This window comes from Delphinus delphis, chromosome X, assembly GCF_949987515.2.
Source record: "Delphinus delphis chromosome X, mDelDel1.2, whole genome shotgun sequence".
Taxonomy (NCBI): Eukaryota; Metazoa; Chordata; class Mammalia; order Artiodactyla; family Delphinidae; genus Delphinus; species Delphinus delphis.
Window position 1 is genome coordinate 110092406 of NC_082704.1, and position 12339 is coordinate 110104744.

The 12339-nt window shown below is 47.2% G+C and overlaps 1 protein-coding gene across 1 annotated transcript in view; it reads left to right on the forward strand.

Annotated features, from left to right (window-relative positions):
- MAP3K15 (mitogen-activated protein kinase kinase kinase 15) overlaps positions 1-12339 on the forward strand; it is a 148107-nt gene that overhangs the window by 126437 nt on the left and 9331 nt on the right. The window contains 2 exon segments of the mRNA XM_060002728.1: positions 9650-9670; positions 9673-9806. Of these exon segments, the coding sequence (XP_059858711.1) occupies positions 9650-9670; positions 9673-9806 (155 nt within the window).

Below are 12339 nucleotides of genomic sequence, written 5' to 3' on the forward strand. Positions count from 1 at the left end.
ATTTCTTATAAACGGAATGATACAATGTGTGGTCCCTTGTATCCAGCTTCCCACACTTCACATAATCTTTCCGAGGTTCACCTGTGCTATATATAGTGTATATCGGTACTTCATTCCTTTTCTGGCTGAATAGTATTCCATTGTATGGGTAGACCACATTTTGTTTATCCATCTACCAGTTAATGGTCATTTGGATTGTTTCCCCTTTTTGACTATAGTGAATGATAACGCCGTGAACATTCACATACAAGCTTCTGTGTGGAGATATGTTTCCATCCCTCTCCGGTAGATACCCAGGAATGGAACTCGGGACAGGAACTCTGTTCTGATCTGTGGCTGTGAACAGCTTTGGTTCAAATTCTGGCTCAACCACTTGCTAGCCGTGTGGCCTTGGGCATATCACTTAAGCTCGCTGCGTCTCCGTTTCTTCATAAGTATATAAAACAGAGATGCTCATAATACCCACTTCAGAGGGTTTTTATGTGGATTAAACTAGTTAATATTGATGAAGTGCTTTAACCAGTACCTGGCTCATAGCAAGTGCAACTGAAGTCTGCATTAGTGAACTAAATACTAATTTGCACTGGTCATTCAAGCTGGCAGGAGCCTTTGAGAGAATCGAGTTTATGTGCATAACTAACATGTTGAGCCTGTCAGACTCAAAAGGTGTAATTTTGATTTTTATTTTTGTCTCCCACGCCTGCTCAGGGCAATGGTCCTTTCCCGTGACTCTTCCAGCCACACTTAGATAACAAAGAGAATTTTTTTTTAATTTTATCAATCCCTATTTCTTTTTTTAAAATTTTTATTGGATTATAGTTGCTTTACAATGTTGCATTCGTTTGTACTGTACAGCAAAGTGAATCAGCTATATATATATATATACATATATCCCGCTTTTTCGGATTTCCTTCTCATTTAGGTCACCACAGAGAACTGAATCGAGTTCCCTGTGCTATACAGTAGATTCTCATTAGTTATCTATTTTATACATAGTATCAATAGTGTATATATGTCAATCCCAATCTCCTAATTCATCCCACCCCGCCCCTTTCCCCCTTGGTATCATTACGTTTGTTCTCTGTGTCTGTGTCTCTATTTCTGCTTTGTAAATAAGATTGTCTATACCAATTTTTTCAGATTCCTCATATATGCTTTAATATACGATATTTGTTTTTCTCTTTCTGACTTACTTCACTCTGTATGACAGTCTCTAGCTCCATCCATGTCTCTGCAAGTGGCACAGTTTTGTTCCTTCTTCTGGCTGAGTAATATTGCATTGTATATATGTACCAAATCTTTATCCATTCCTCCGTCAGTGGACATTTAGGTTGCTTCCATGACCTGGCTACCGTAAATAGTGCTGCAATGAACATTGGGGTGCATGTGTCTTTTTGAATTATGGTTTTCTCTGGGTATATGCCTAGTAGTGGAATTGCTGGGTCATATGGTAGTTCTAGTTTTAGTTTTTTAAGGAACCTCCATACTGTTCTCCATAGTGGCTGTATCAATTTACATTCCTACCAACAGTGAAAAGGGTTCCCTTTTCTCCACACCCTCTCCAGCATTTATTGTTTGTACATTTTTTGATGACGGCCATTCTGACCGGTGTGAGGTGATACCTCACTGTAGTTTTGATTTGCATTTCTCTAATGATTAGTGATGTTGAGCATCTTTTCATGTGTTTGTTGGCCATCTGTATGTCGTCTTTGGAGAAACAAAGGGAAAGTCTTAATGGCACTTTGAGAAGCAAACGAAGTCTGAATCCAGTCATTGAAAGGGTTCCGGCAGATATACAGGCGTGCCTTGTTTAATTGCGCTTTGCTTTGTTGCGCTTCGCAGATAGTGCTTTTTTTTTTTTTTTACAAATTGGTTTGTGGCAATCTTGCATTGTTAGATGATGGTGAGCATCTTTTTAGCAATAAAGTATTATTTATTTAGTTGTACTGGCTCTTAGTTGTGGCAGGCGGGCTCCCTCATTGCGGCTCACGGGCTCCTTAGTTGCAGCTCATCAGCTCAGTTGTGGCTTGCCAGCTCCTTCGTTGTGGCGCGCAGACTCCTTAGTTGTGGCATGTGAATTCTTAGTTGCGGCATGCACGTGGGATCTAGTTCCCTGACTAGGGATCGAACCCAGGCCCCCTGCATTGGGAACACAGAGGCTTATCCACTGCGCCACCAGGGAAGTCCCTAGAAATAAAGTATTATTTAATTTAGGTCTGTATGTTGTTTTTTTAGGTATAATGCTACTGCACACTTAATAGACCACAGTATAGTGTGAACATAACTTTTACATGCACTAGGAAACCGGAAAACTCCAGACTCATTTTATTGCCATATTCGCTTTATTATGGTGGTCTAGAACCGAACCTGCAGTATCTCCGGGCTCTGCCTGTACTCATCCACACGCTCGTCCTCATTTAAAGGGTGGACTCCTCTCCCCGTCCCCACTGGTCGGGGTGTCGGTCTTTGCTCCCTCCCTCACCTCTTTCCCTCCTCACCAGATGTGGACAGGAGAGGAGAGGGGCAGAAAGTTGTCACCTGACTAGCACTGTTCTAAGCTGGCTTCCTGTGCTCTGGGTCTGGCCGATGGTTGCTATTAACTCTTTGCTGCCGGACCCCTCTGAATATAACTCCCGTGTCCGGGACAGGGGCCTCTCCTTTGGCTGACTACACCTTGCTTCCTCACCCTGGTCTCTTACCCTGCACATTATAACTACCCCTCCATCTTTTTCTACTGAGGGAACCAGGCCTGGAAGGCTGTCTTTGGGCAGGATTCCTTTTAAAAAAGACCCTGTGGCGTACTGGTTAAGAATCCGCCTGCCAATGCAGGGGACACGGGTTCGAGCCCTGGTCTGGGAAGATCCTACATGCCGCAGAGCAACTAAGCCCGTGCGCCACAACTACTGAGCCTGCGCTCTAGAGCCCGTGAGCCACAACTACTGAGCCCGCGTGCCACAACTACTGAAGCCCGCGCACCTGGAGCCCGTGCTCTGCACCAAGAGAAGCCACCGCAGTGAGAAGCCCGCACACCTCAACGAAGAGTATTCCCCCCTCTCGCCGCAACTAGAGAAAGCCCGGACGCAGCAACAAAGACCCAACCCAGCCAAAAATAAATAAATAGATAGATAGACAGACAGGCAGGCAGACTGACCCTAAAGCAGGGAACTCTCTGGTGGTCCAGTGGTTAGGACTCTGCACTTTCACTGCCAAGGGCCCGGGTTCAATCCCTGGTTGGAGAACTAAGATCCCGCAAGCCGCATGGCCAAAAAAACCCAAAAAACAAACAAGAGCCTAAAGCAATATTTCTGCAACGGGTTTTGCATCTGGTGTCCCTTTTTTACCCGCTGTCAAGAGGGTGCGGTGATATTCCCAGACCATATGGTCCCCACTCTGCTGCTGTCAGCTGCTTTTGCTCCCATGGGAACCAGTCCTCTGTGCAGCTTCTTTGCAGGGGACACATACATATGGAGCTCTGAGTGGGCCCAGTGAGGAGCCCTCACAGGCTCTGGGTTGGGAGGAAGTGGTGGCCCCTCCCTCCAGACCCATCCCTTGGGCAGGACAACTGGGGTGACCCCGGGGGCATGGAAAGCTGCACCTTACTTCTCTTTTTGCTACTTTATTAAATGTGGAAACTTTGGGCTCTAACACTGTCTCAAGGGGACTGTAGAAGGTGCAAACGTGTGGCCTCCTTTCAAAAGTGCAGTTATCCTGGGTGGATGTTGAGTTGGTTGAGTCGCCATGGGCCCACACGCTTCTGGGGACAGCTCCTCCCCAACACCTGTAATGAGAGAGGGTACACCTCCCAGCGCAGGCTCTGCTCTCTCACCCCTTTTAACCCTTGATCTGGGTGGGAGGCCCCTGGGCTGGGGGCCCACGGCTTGTGTAACCAGTTATCTGAGACCGCCGTAGAAACATGCGTCTGTGGTCCCTCTCTCACCCCTTGTCTTGGTATCCAGATCATATCTTGGCCCCTCAGTCGAAACTCCTAAATTATCGTCCCGTGTCATGTCTTTTCTTTGCTGATAATTTGAAAATCCTTCTTGGGCCGTTGTCCAGGAGCCCCCAATGGATTTCATGTCCCGAGGGGACTGGGTTGACGCCTGTGGGTCTCCTGATCACCTTGTCCTGAACTCTGCACCACTGCACCCGTGTAGATACCTGAGGGACCATAGGAAACCCCTAAGAGAGCCAGATTTAAGGCGAGCAACATTTCCAGGATCTCTCCATTCATTTGCTCCCCCACCTCCATGGCATCTTCACTTGGTTTTCTCCACAGAAGCCAGTCTTTGGTACAGCTGATGTACACCCACAACGTGCACGCTGCCCCGGGTTGGCCCCTTGACTCTTGGAAATAGTTGTGGGGATCTGTCTCTCATCGTTGGCTGCTTGCTGTGACTGGATGGTTTCCCTATGAATACAGTAGTAAATAAAATGGAGCACCGAGTTCGCTATTACTGCCCTGGGCCTAATACGGAAAGAAAGTTACATGGAAAGAAGTCACATTATGGCTTTGGAAGTTCTTGCATCAGCTGCTCTTAATCAGGCAGCTTTTTCTTCAGTTGTGCTTCTCCTGGATCCATTACTTAGATCAGGGATGTCATGGTGTGTAGCTCCAACTTTGAAGACAGAAGACCTGGGCTTTAGCTTGAATGAATTCTCTAGCTTCTCTGAGCCTTGGTTTCCCCATATGTAAAATGGGAGCAACAGTACATCATACCTCTTCTGCCCGTGCTTATGGAGTTGTGAGAGTCAGATGGACAGTGCTACGTGGAGCTGCTTTGTAAGCCATTGAGTGCCAATTGAAAGTCACATGTTGTGGCCAGAAGCCTCCAAGATGGCCCCCAGTGACCCTCACCTCCTGGTATTCACAGCCTTGTTTGTATTCCCTTCCCGTTGAACACTGCCCGGACTTAGTGACTTGCTTCTAATGAATAGATTAGGACAGAGTGGTGGTGTGTGACCTGGAGGCTAGGTCAGAAAAGGCAGTGTGGCTTTCCTCTTGCTTTCTCTTGGATTACACACTCTGGGGGAAGCCGTATTTTAAGCAGCCTTATGGAGGATCCCATGTGGCGAGAAAACAAAGGCTCTTCCCAACACCCCTGTGAGCTTGGAAGTGAATCCTCCAGCACCAGTCTAGCCTTCAGATGACTGCAGCCCCAGCCAACACCTTGGCTGCAGTCTGATGAAAGACCCTGGGCCAGATCTACCCGGCCCAGCTGTTACATAACCAGCCCTACATTCCAATCATTAGAAACTGTGTGAGATCATAACTGTTGTTTTAAACTGCTAACGTTTGGGGTAATTTCTTTTTTTCCTAGCATGCAATAAGTTACTTTTTTTTTATTGGAGTATAGTTTATTTACAATGTTGTGTTAGTTCCACCTGTACAGCAAAGTGAATCAGTTATACATATATCCACTCTTTTTTTAGATTCTTTTCCCATATAGGCCATTACAGAGTACTGAATAGAGTTCCCTGTGCTGTACAGTAGGTCCTTATTAGTTATCTGTTTTATATATCGTAGTGTGTATATGTCGATCCCAATCTCCCAATTTATTCCTCTCCCCCTTATCCCCTGGCAACCATAAGTTTGTTTTCTACAGCTGTGACTCTACTTCTGTTTTGGTTCATTTGTACCCTTATTTTAAACTCTGCATATAAGCAATATCATATGATATTTGTCTTTGTCTGTCTGGCTTAACTTTACTCAGTATGACAATCTCTATGCCCATCATGTTGCTGCAAATGGCATTATTTTGTTCTTTTTTATGGCTGAGTAATATTCCATTGTATATATGTACCAAATATTCTTTATCCATTCCTCTGTTGATGGACATTTAGGTTACTTCCATGTCCTGGCTATTGTAAATAGTGCTGCAGTGAACATTGGGGTGCATGTATCTTTTCGAATTATGGTTTTCTCTGGGTATATGCCCTGGAGTGGGATTGCTGGGTCATACGGTAGTTCTATTGTTAGTTTTTTAAGGAATCTCCATACTGTTCTCTATAGTGGCTATACCAATGTACATTCCTACCAACAGTGCAAAAGGGTTCCCTTTTCTCCACACCCTCTCCAGCATTTATTGTTTGTAGACTTCTTGATGATGGCCATTCTGACCGGTGTGAGGTTATACCTCATTGTAGTTTTGATTTGCATTTCTCTAATGATTAGTGATGTTGAGCATCTTTTCATGTGTTTGTTGGCCATTTGTGTGTCTTCTTTGGAGAAATGTCAATTTAGATCTTATGCCCATTTTTTGATTGGGTTGTTTGTTTTTTTGATATTGAGCTGCATGAGCTGTTTGTATATTTTGGAGATTAATCCCTTGTTGGTCGCTTCATCTGCAAATATTTTCTCCCATTCTGAGGGTTGTCTTTTTGTTTTGTTTATGGTTTCCTTTGTTGTGCAAAAGCTTTTAAGTTTAGTTAGACCCCATTTGTTTATTTTTGTTTTTATTTTCATTACGATATGGGTCAAAAAAGATCTTGTTGCGATTTATGTCAAAGAGTGTTCTGCCTATGTTTTCCTCTAAGAGTTTTATTGTGTCTGACCTTACATTTAAGTCTTCAATACGTTTTGAGTTTTTTTTTGTGGATGGTGTTAGGGAGTGTTCTAATTTCATTCTTTTACATGTAGCTGTCCAGTTTTCCCAGCACCACTTATTGAAGAGACTGTCTTTTCTCCATTGTATTTCCTCGCCTCCTTTGTCACAGATTAGTTGACCATAGGTGCGTGGGTTTATCTCTGGGCTTTCTATCCTGTTCCCTTGATCTATGTTTCTGTTTTTGTGCCAGTACCATACTGTCTTGATTACTGTAGCTTTGTAGTATAGTCTCAAGTCAGGGAGCCTGATTCATCCAGCTCCATTTTTCTTTGGGGTGATTTATTATATAGCAGTAAATAACTAATATGGATGTCATTGCTAAGTCCCTACCTTTAGAAAGAGTGATGTTCACTATGGTTCCATATAAAGAAAATCTCCAAATTTAGCATTAAGCAGACTAATCCTCCAATTGTGAAACAGTTGTACTAAGGACAGTTATTCAGTCAGGGTCAATAAGCCATTGCAGTTTGGTTTAGTGCTATTTTCTACTGCTGCATAACTTTCTAAGTTTATTTTCTCTTTTAAGAATTAACTTTTAGAGATTATATTAGGATCCAGGCAGGAAAATTGAAATCACCCCAGTTATTTTTACAGAGAGAATTTAGTTGAAAGAACTGTTTCCTCGGACTGAGTTATCAGAAAGCAGCCTACATCCCTAGGGCCTGAGGGAGCAAAGGGGAGGGTGGGATTCAAACCTTTCAGTGGGGGATGCCACTGGGCTGGAGCACGTAACTCTGAGGGGGCCGGTTCTGGAAGTGGTGGGGGGGACAAAAAAGCTGGGAATGAGCCAAGCGCTGCTACTGGAACCACCTGAGGGTCCAAAGTGACGCTTGCTAACCAACCTCTCCTTCCTGTCGCTTGTGCACAGGCATGCTCTCTCCCTCCAACCCCTCCCAACCCACCAGGGAGCAGCAGACAAGGCAGAAATGTGGTTTGCACAGTCCCAGACCCAGCATAGCAGAGCTGAGAGATAACAGCCTAATAAACAGCACAGCGTCACGTCTTTCCTAAGTTAATGAATTATGGGTTAGTTAGAAGGCACATTCCCTGCCAAGGCCTCTCTCTCTGTTGTTCACTGTAGTAGGAGCCTGTAGGGGATGTGGTGTCACTGAAAGTTCCCTTCCTGGGGCTCTGAGATTTCCTGACACTGCAACAAGTGCTACGAGCCTCCATCTCGCCCAACCCTGCAGCCAACCGAACACTTGCCCACCAGGCTTTCAGCTCGGGAGACCAAAGCCATCATTTTTGCCCTGCTGATTTCTTGCACTCACTGATACAACCTAATGTATATTTAACTTTAAATTAGGAAGAATGAAATAAAATTTAAAAATTTTTTAATTTAAATTCATTTCTTCAGTGTCACCGGCCACATTTCAAGAGCCCAGCAGTGCTACGTGGCTAGTGGCTACCATACTGAACTGCACAGAATAGAACATTTCCATTATTGCAGAACATCCTATTGGTCGGAGCTGTCCTAGAGCCTTTAAAATGCTCATGGGAAAGAAACAAGCTGCTAAGACATTGGATGTTCAAGAGGAGGAGGATGTAGTAGGTAGCATCTCCAAGCTTATTTTAACCAATGAGCCCTTTATTTGCATTGATCAAGACTCAGGAAACCTACTTTGGTTTTATGATCTTGAGGCAGAGACTGGAATTTTTCTGTGCCTCAGTGTTCTCTGTTCACACCATGGCCAGTATCATTTCTGAGTTCGCTGTTTATTATAAACCTCTTTGCCAGCACGTAGCATCTGCTGCTGTTGCTTCCACATTCCCCTTGCCTCTTGCCTCAGGATTAGTTTCAAGGGAAACCAAAGATTTTACTCTTAGCGCCCTTGATTGACCTCCCTGCCCCATCTCTCCAGCAACCCCTTCCCCTCCCTGATCACCACCTTCCCTGTGGCAGCCCCTGGTGGCTCGTGATCCACAGGAGAAAGTCCAAAGCCAGAACCTTCAGAACACACAGCGCTCCTGGGTCCACTCTATACTTCACGCCCACGGGCTTTGGCTCGAGCTCTTCACCTTGCCCAGAAGTTCTCCTGTTCCTTTGTCCACCTCTTCGAGCCTCATGGCGGGAGTCTACTTCACTGGCGGCCCAGCCACCACCCGTTTGGATTGGCCACCATGTTCATGGCAAGGTCATGCTTTGCCCTGCCTGCTCCTGGCCAATGACCGAGCATGGTGAGGGTACTAGAAACAGTGTGGCGCTCTTCCAGTGGGCAGCTTTGGGTCAGGGCCTCCCCGGTGGCCTGGCCAAAGCTGTCTCAGAGGTGCTCTGCCATCAAGATGCTTCCTTCCCGCTCCTTTCGCAGGGGTCAGACCTGCACTGCAGTCTGACAGCTCCCCCTGCCCAGCCTGCTCCCTCCCCCTTTATCCGTCGTACCCCTTCTCGCAGTAAATCTCTTGTATGTCTAATTCTGACTTGGTATTATTTCTCAGAGACCCAAATTGACACAGCTAGAGCTTCCCCTGACTCAAACCAGGCAGAATCAAGCACTTTTCCATCCATGTTCTCAGCGCCTTCTGGGTATACCTGTTAGAGCACTTCCTACATTCACCATCACCACTGCCACCCTCCTCGTCGCCACCCTCCTCGTCGCCACCCTCCTCGTCACCACCCTCCTCGTCGCCACCCTCCTCGTCACCACCCTCCTTGTCGCCACCCTCCTCGTCACCACCCTCCTTGTCGCCACCCTCCTCGTCACCACGTCTCCTCCACTGGGCAGTGTCTAAAGGTCAGGCACCACATTTCTTACATTCTGGTCCTCCTGTATCTGCCATGCACTAATATGTGTTGATTGAATTAGATTGGGCCCATTTATCCTTCGAGGGGCTGAGTGATCCTCTGTCAACGTTGACTAGTGTTAAAGAAAGGCATTTGCATGTGTCTGGTCAAAGAAGAGATGCAGTGACATCATTTACGCATGAGACCGGCCCCCGTGTGTCATTAATACGAGAGTTAAAGTTCACACACTCGTTTACTAATGGTCCACTTAGTTTTTAAACAATATGGTACCCACCATCTTTGTTGTATTTTTTCCCAATAGGCACTCTGCAGTACATGGCGCCGAGATTATTGATCGAGGACCTCGTGGGTACGGTGCCCCGGCTGATATCTGGGCCCTGGGCTGCACCGTCATTGAGATGGCCACCAGCAGGCCTCCGTTCCATGAGCTCGGTGAACCGCAGGCAGCCATGTTCAAAGTAAGATATGTTGGATGGTTTAGGTTGCTGGTGTTGGAGAGAGAGAATTCAAATCAAAAATCTCCCAATCCAGAAACCTCTCCACAAAGGTGGAAGAGAAAGCATACAGGTTGTTTTGTTTTGTTTTGTTTTTGAATAAGCATAAAATCAGAATGTGATGTGCGTCACAGGCACAAGAGAGTGGAGCGCTAAGAGACTGGAAAGCGGAACTCAGCCTTTCCTCTAGCCAAGCAGATGCAGCCCTTTACATCCGTGTTCTGAAGAGAAATGCTGACTAGTCCTCAGGTGCAAGGACTAGACAGCACCACTGGTCACAGGAGTTCACCCGAGGTTCCCCTGACAACTAGAGTGACCACTTGTGTTAGCTAATTGGCTTTACCCAAAGGAAAGATCAACTTCTCAAACCTTTAGGACGGGACGTAGTTCTGGAGCAAAAGGCTCCACTGAAGTTAGGCTCCTGCTTTCCCACAGAAACCCGGAAATTGGAGCGCTACCTTCCTCGGTGCTGGCATTCCAAAGAGATGGCTCCCAGGTCCTTGAGAAAGGTATTTCTGGCAAGAGGCTTATTTGGCTTTTAAAAAGGTTTACATATATCTCGAAGAGAGACACAGAACTTAGAATGACAGGTTTTCTAAAGTGAATGCTCTAAGAAAGGTGGGGGGTATCTCTTTCTTTCCAACTGAGGGAGTTAAGCTTCTTAGTTAATCTGTACGCGCTCTTACACTGGGTAAGGCTCAAGGGCCGCGTTGGGTGTGTCTTTGGAGGACAGCTTTCTGTCTAGATTTGGAGAAGAGGATCTTTGGGTATCAGATGCTGTCTCCTTTGTCCTTCTAAAAGCCTTCCCAGAGCTGACAGGAAGGGTGACCCGTGTGTTGAGGCCCACGTGGTACTGACTGGCCCTATGGGTGGGGCTTTACACTGGACATGCTCCCTTGGGAAGGGACGTGGTTGCTTGCGAGCCCAAGGGAAGCTGATGCGAGGACAGCCAGTGTATCCGAGGTCAGGTCTGCGGCTTCTGGCTCCGTGGACGCTTGGAGAAGTTGAAGAGCAGCTGTAGCCTTCAGAGGTTGTTACCAGCACTGACCTTCCGCGGAGCACTTTTGTTTGCCTCAAAGATAAGAAGGAAGAGAGCAGGGTCCCAGAAGGCTAAGTGGCCACTGCTTACGGATGACAAGGTCACAGTACATGGAAGCAGCCTGATGGAACGTGATTCCAGAGGCCTTTCTTCCTGCTTCTCTACCAAGCCTGGTGGCCTCCCAGGCCTGTCAGCCCCACAGCCTCCCCGCCTGCATCCTTGCCAGGCCCTCTGGCTCAGTCTCTTCGGCAGAAGGAACTCAAAGGCCCGAGTGCAGGGCTCTGCCCATGAGCTGGGTGCAGCCTGCTCAGCGGGTTCTGAACGCCCTGTGCTCTGATGCCTTGGTGCACTCCTCAGCCCAGCCCCTGCAGAAGGTTCTCTGAGCTTCCCACCCTCCCAGCAGCTGTGAGATAGCCCTAAAGCCAAGATCTCAAGTTGACGAGTGTCTCCTGGCACCTGCAATCCCAACAAGACCCTGAACACCGCGGCTGGCAGGCAGCAGTGACCTTCCAGCCTTTCCATGCCTGTCCAGGATGGAGCCACCTGGGGCTGGCAAAGATCTTCCTGCAGCTTCAGTTACAGGCCTCGGAATAAATAGCAGCTGGTGGGCTTCCCTGGTGGCGCAATGGTTAAGAATCTGCCTGCCAATGCAAGGGACATGGGTTCGAGTCCTGGTCCGGGAGGATCCCACATGCCGCGGAGCAACTAAGCCCGTGCGCCACAACCACTGAGCCTGCTCTCTAGAGCCCACGTGCCACAACTACTGAAGCCCGTGTGCCACAACTACTGAGCCTGTGCTCTAGAGCCCGCGAACCACAACTACTGAGGCCCGCGTGCCTAGAACCCGTGCTCTGCAACAAGAGAAGCCACCGCAGTGAGAAGCCCGCGCACCGCAACGAAGAGTAGCCCCCGCTCGCTGCAACTAGAGAAAGCCACGCACAGCAACGAAGACCCAACACAGCCAGAAATAAATAAATTTATTTTTAAAAAAAACAAAAAAAACCGTAGTGCCCATGTGTGCACTTTTCTTCTTGAGAGCCTGGGGAGAAGCTACTCCCTTCCTCTCTGAGTTCTTGTCCTGAGTTTTTGTCTCTGGACCCCCCTAGTGCCCTTAGATCCCCACCCCTCAGGCGAGGGGTGCCAGCTGGAATGTGCCCTGCATTTCACATCTTGCGGGTTGAATTCTATCCAGTGTTTAGTGTTCTCAAAATCCAAAACTCGTTTTTTGAAAATGTTGTGTTATTGTGGTAAGAACACAACATGAGATTTACCCTCTTAACAGTATTTTTGAGTCAAGGTCCAGCACTGTACAGCAGATCGCTAGAAATTATTCATCTAAGTGCCATGTGTGCCCAGTGGATAGTAATGCCCCATTTCCCCCTCCCCTCAATGCCAAACTCTCCATCCTGCCCATGAGGAGCAGCGTGTGAGAAGCGGTTGGTGCGCCCCTGGTGCAGG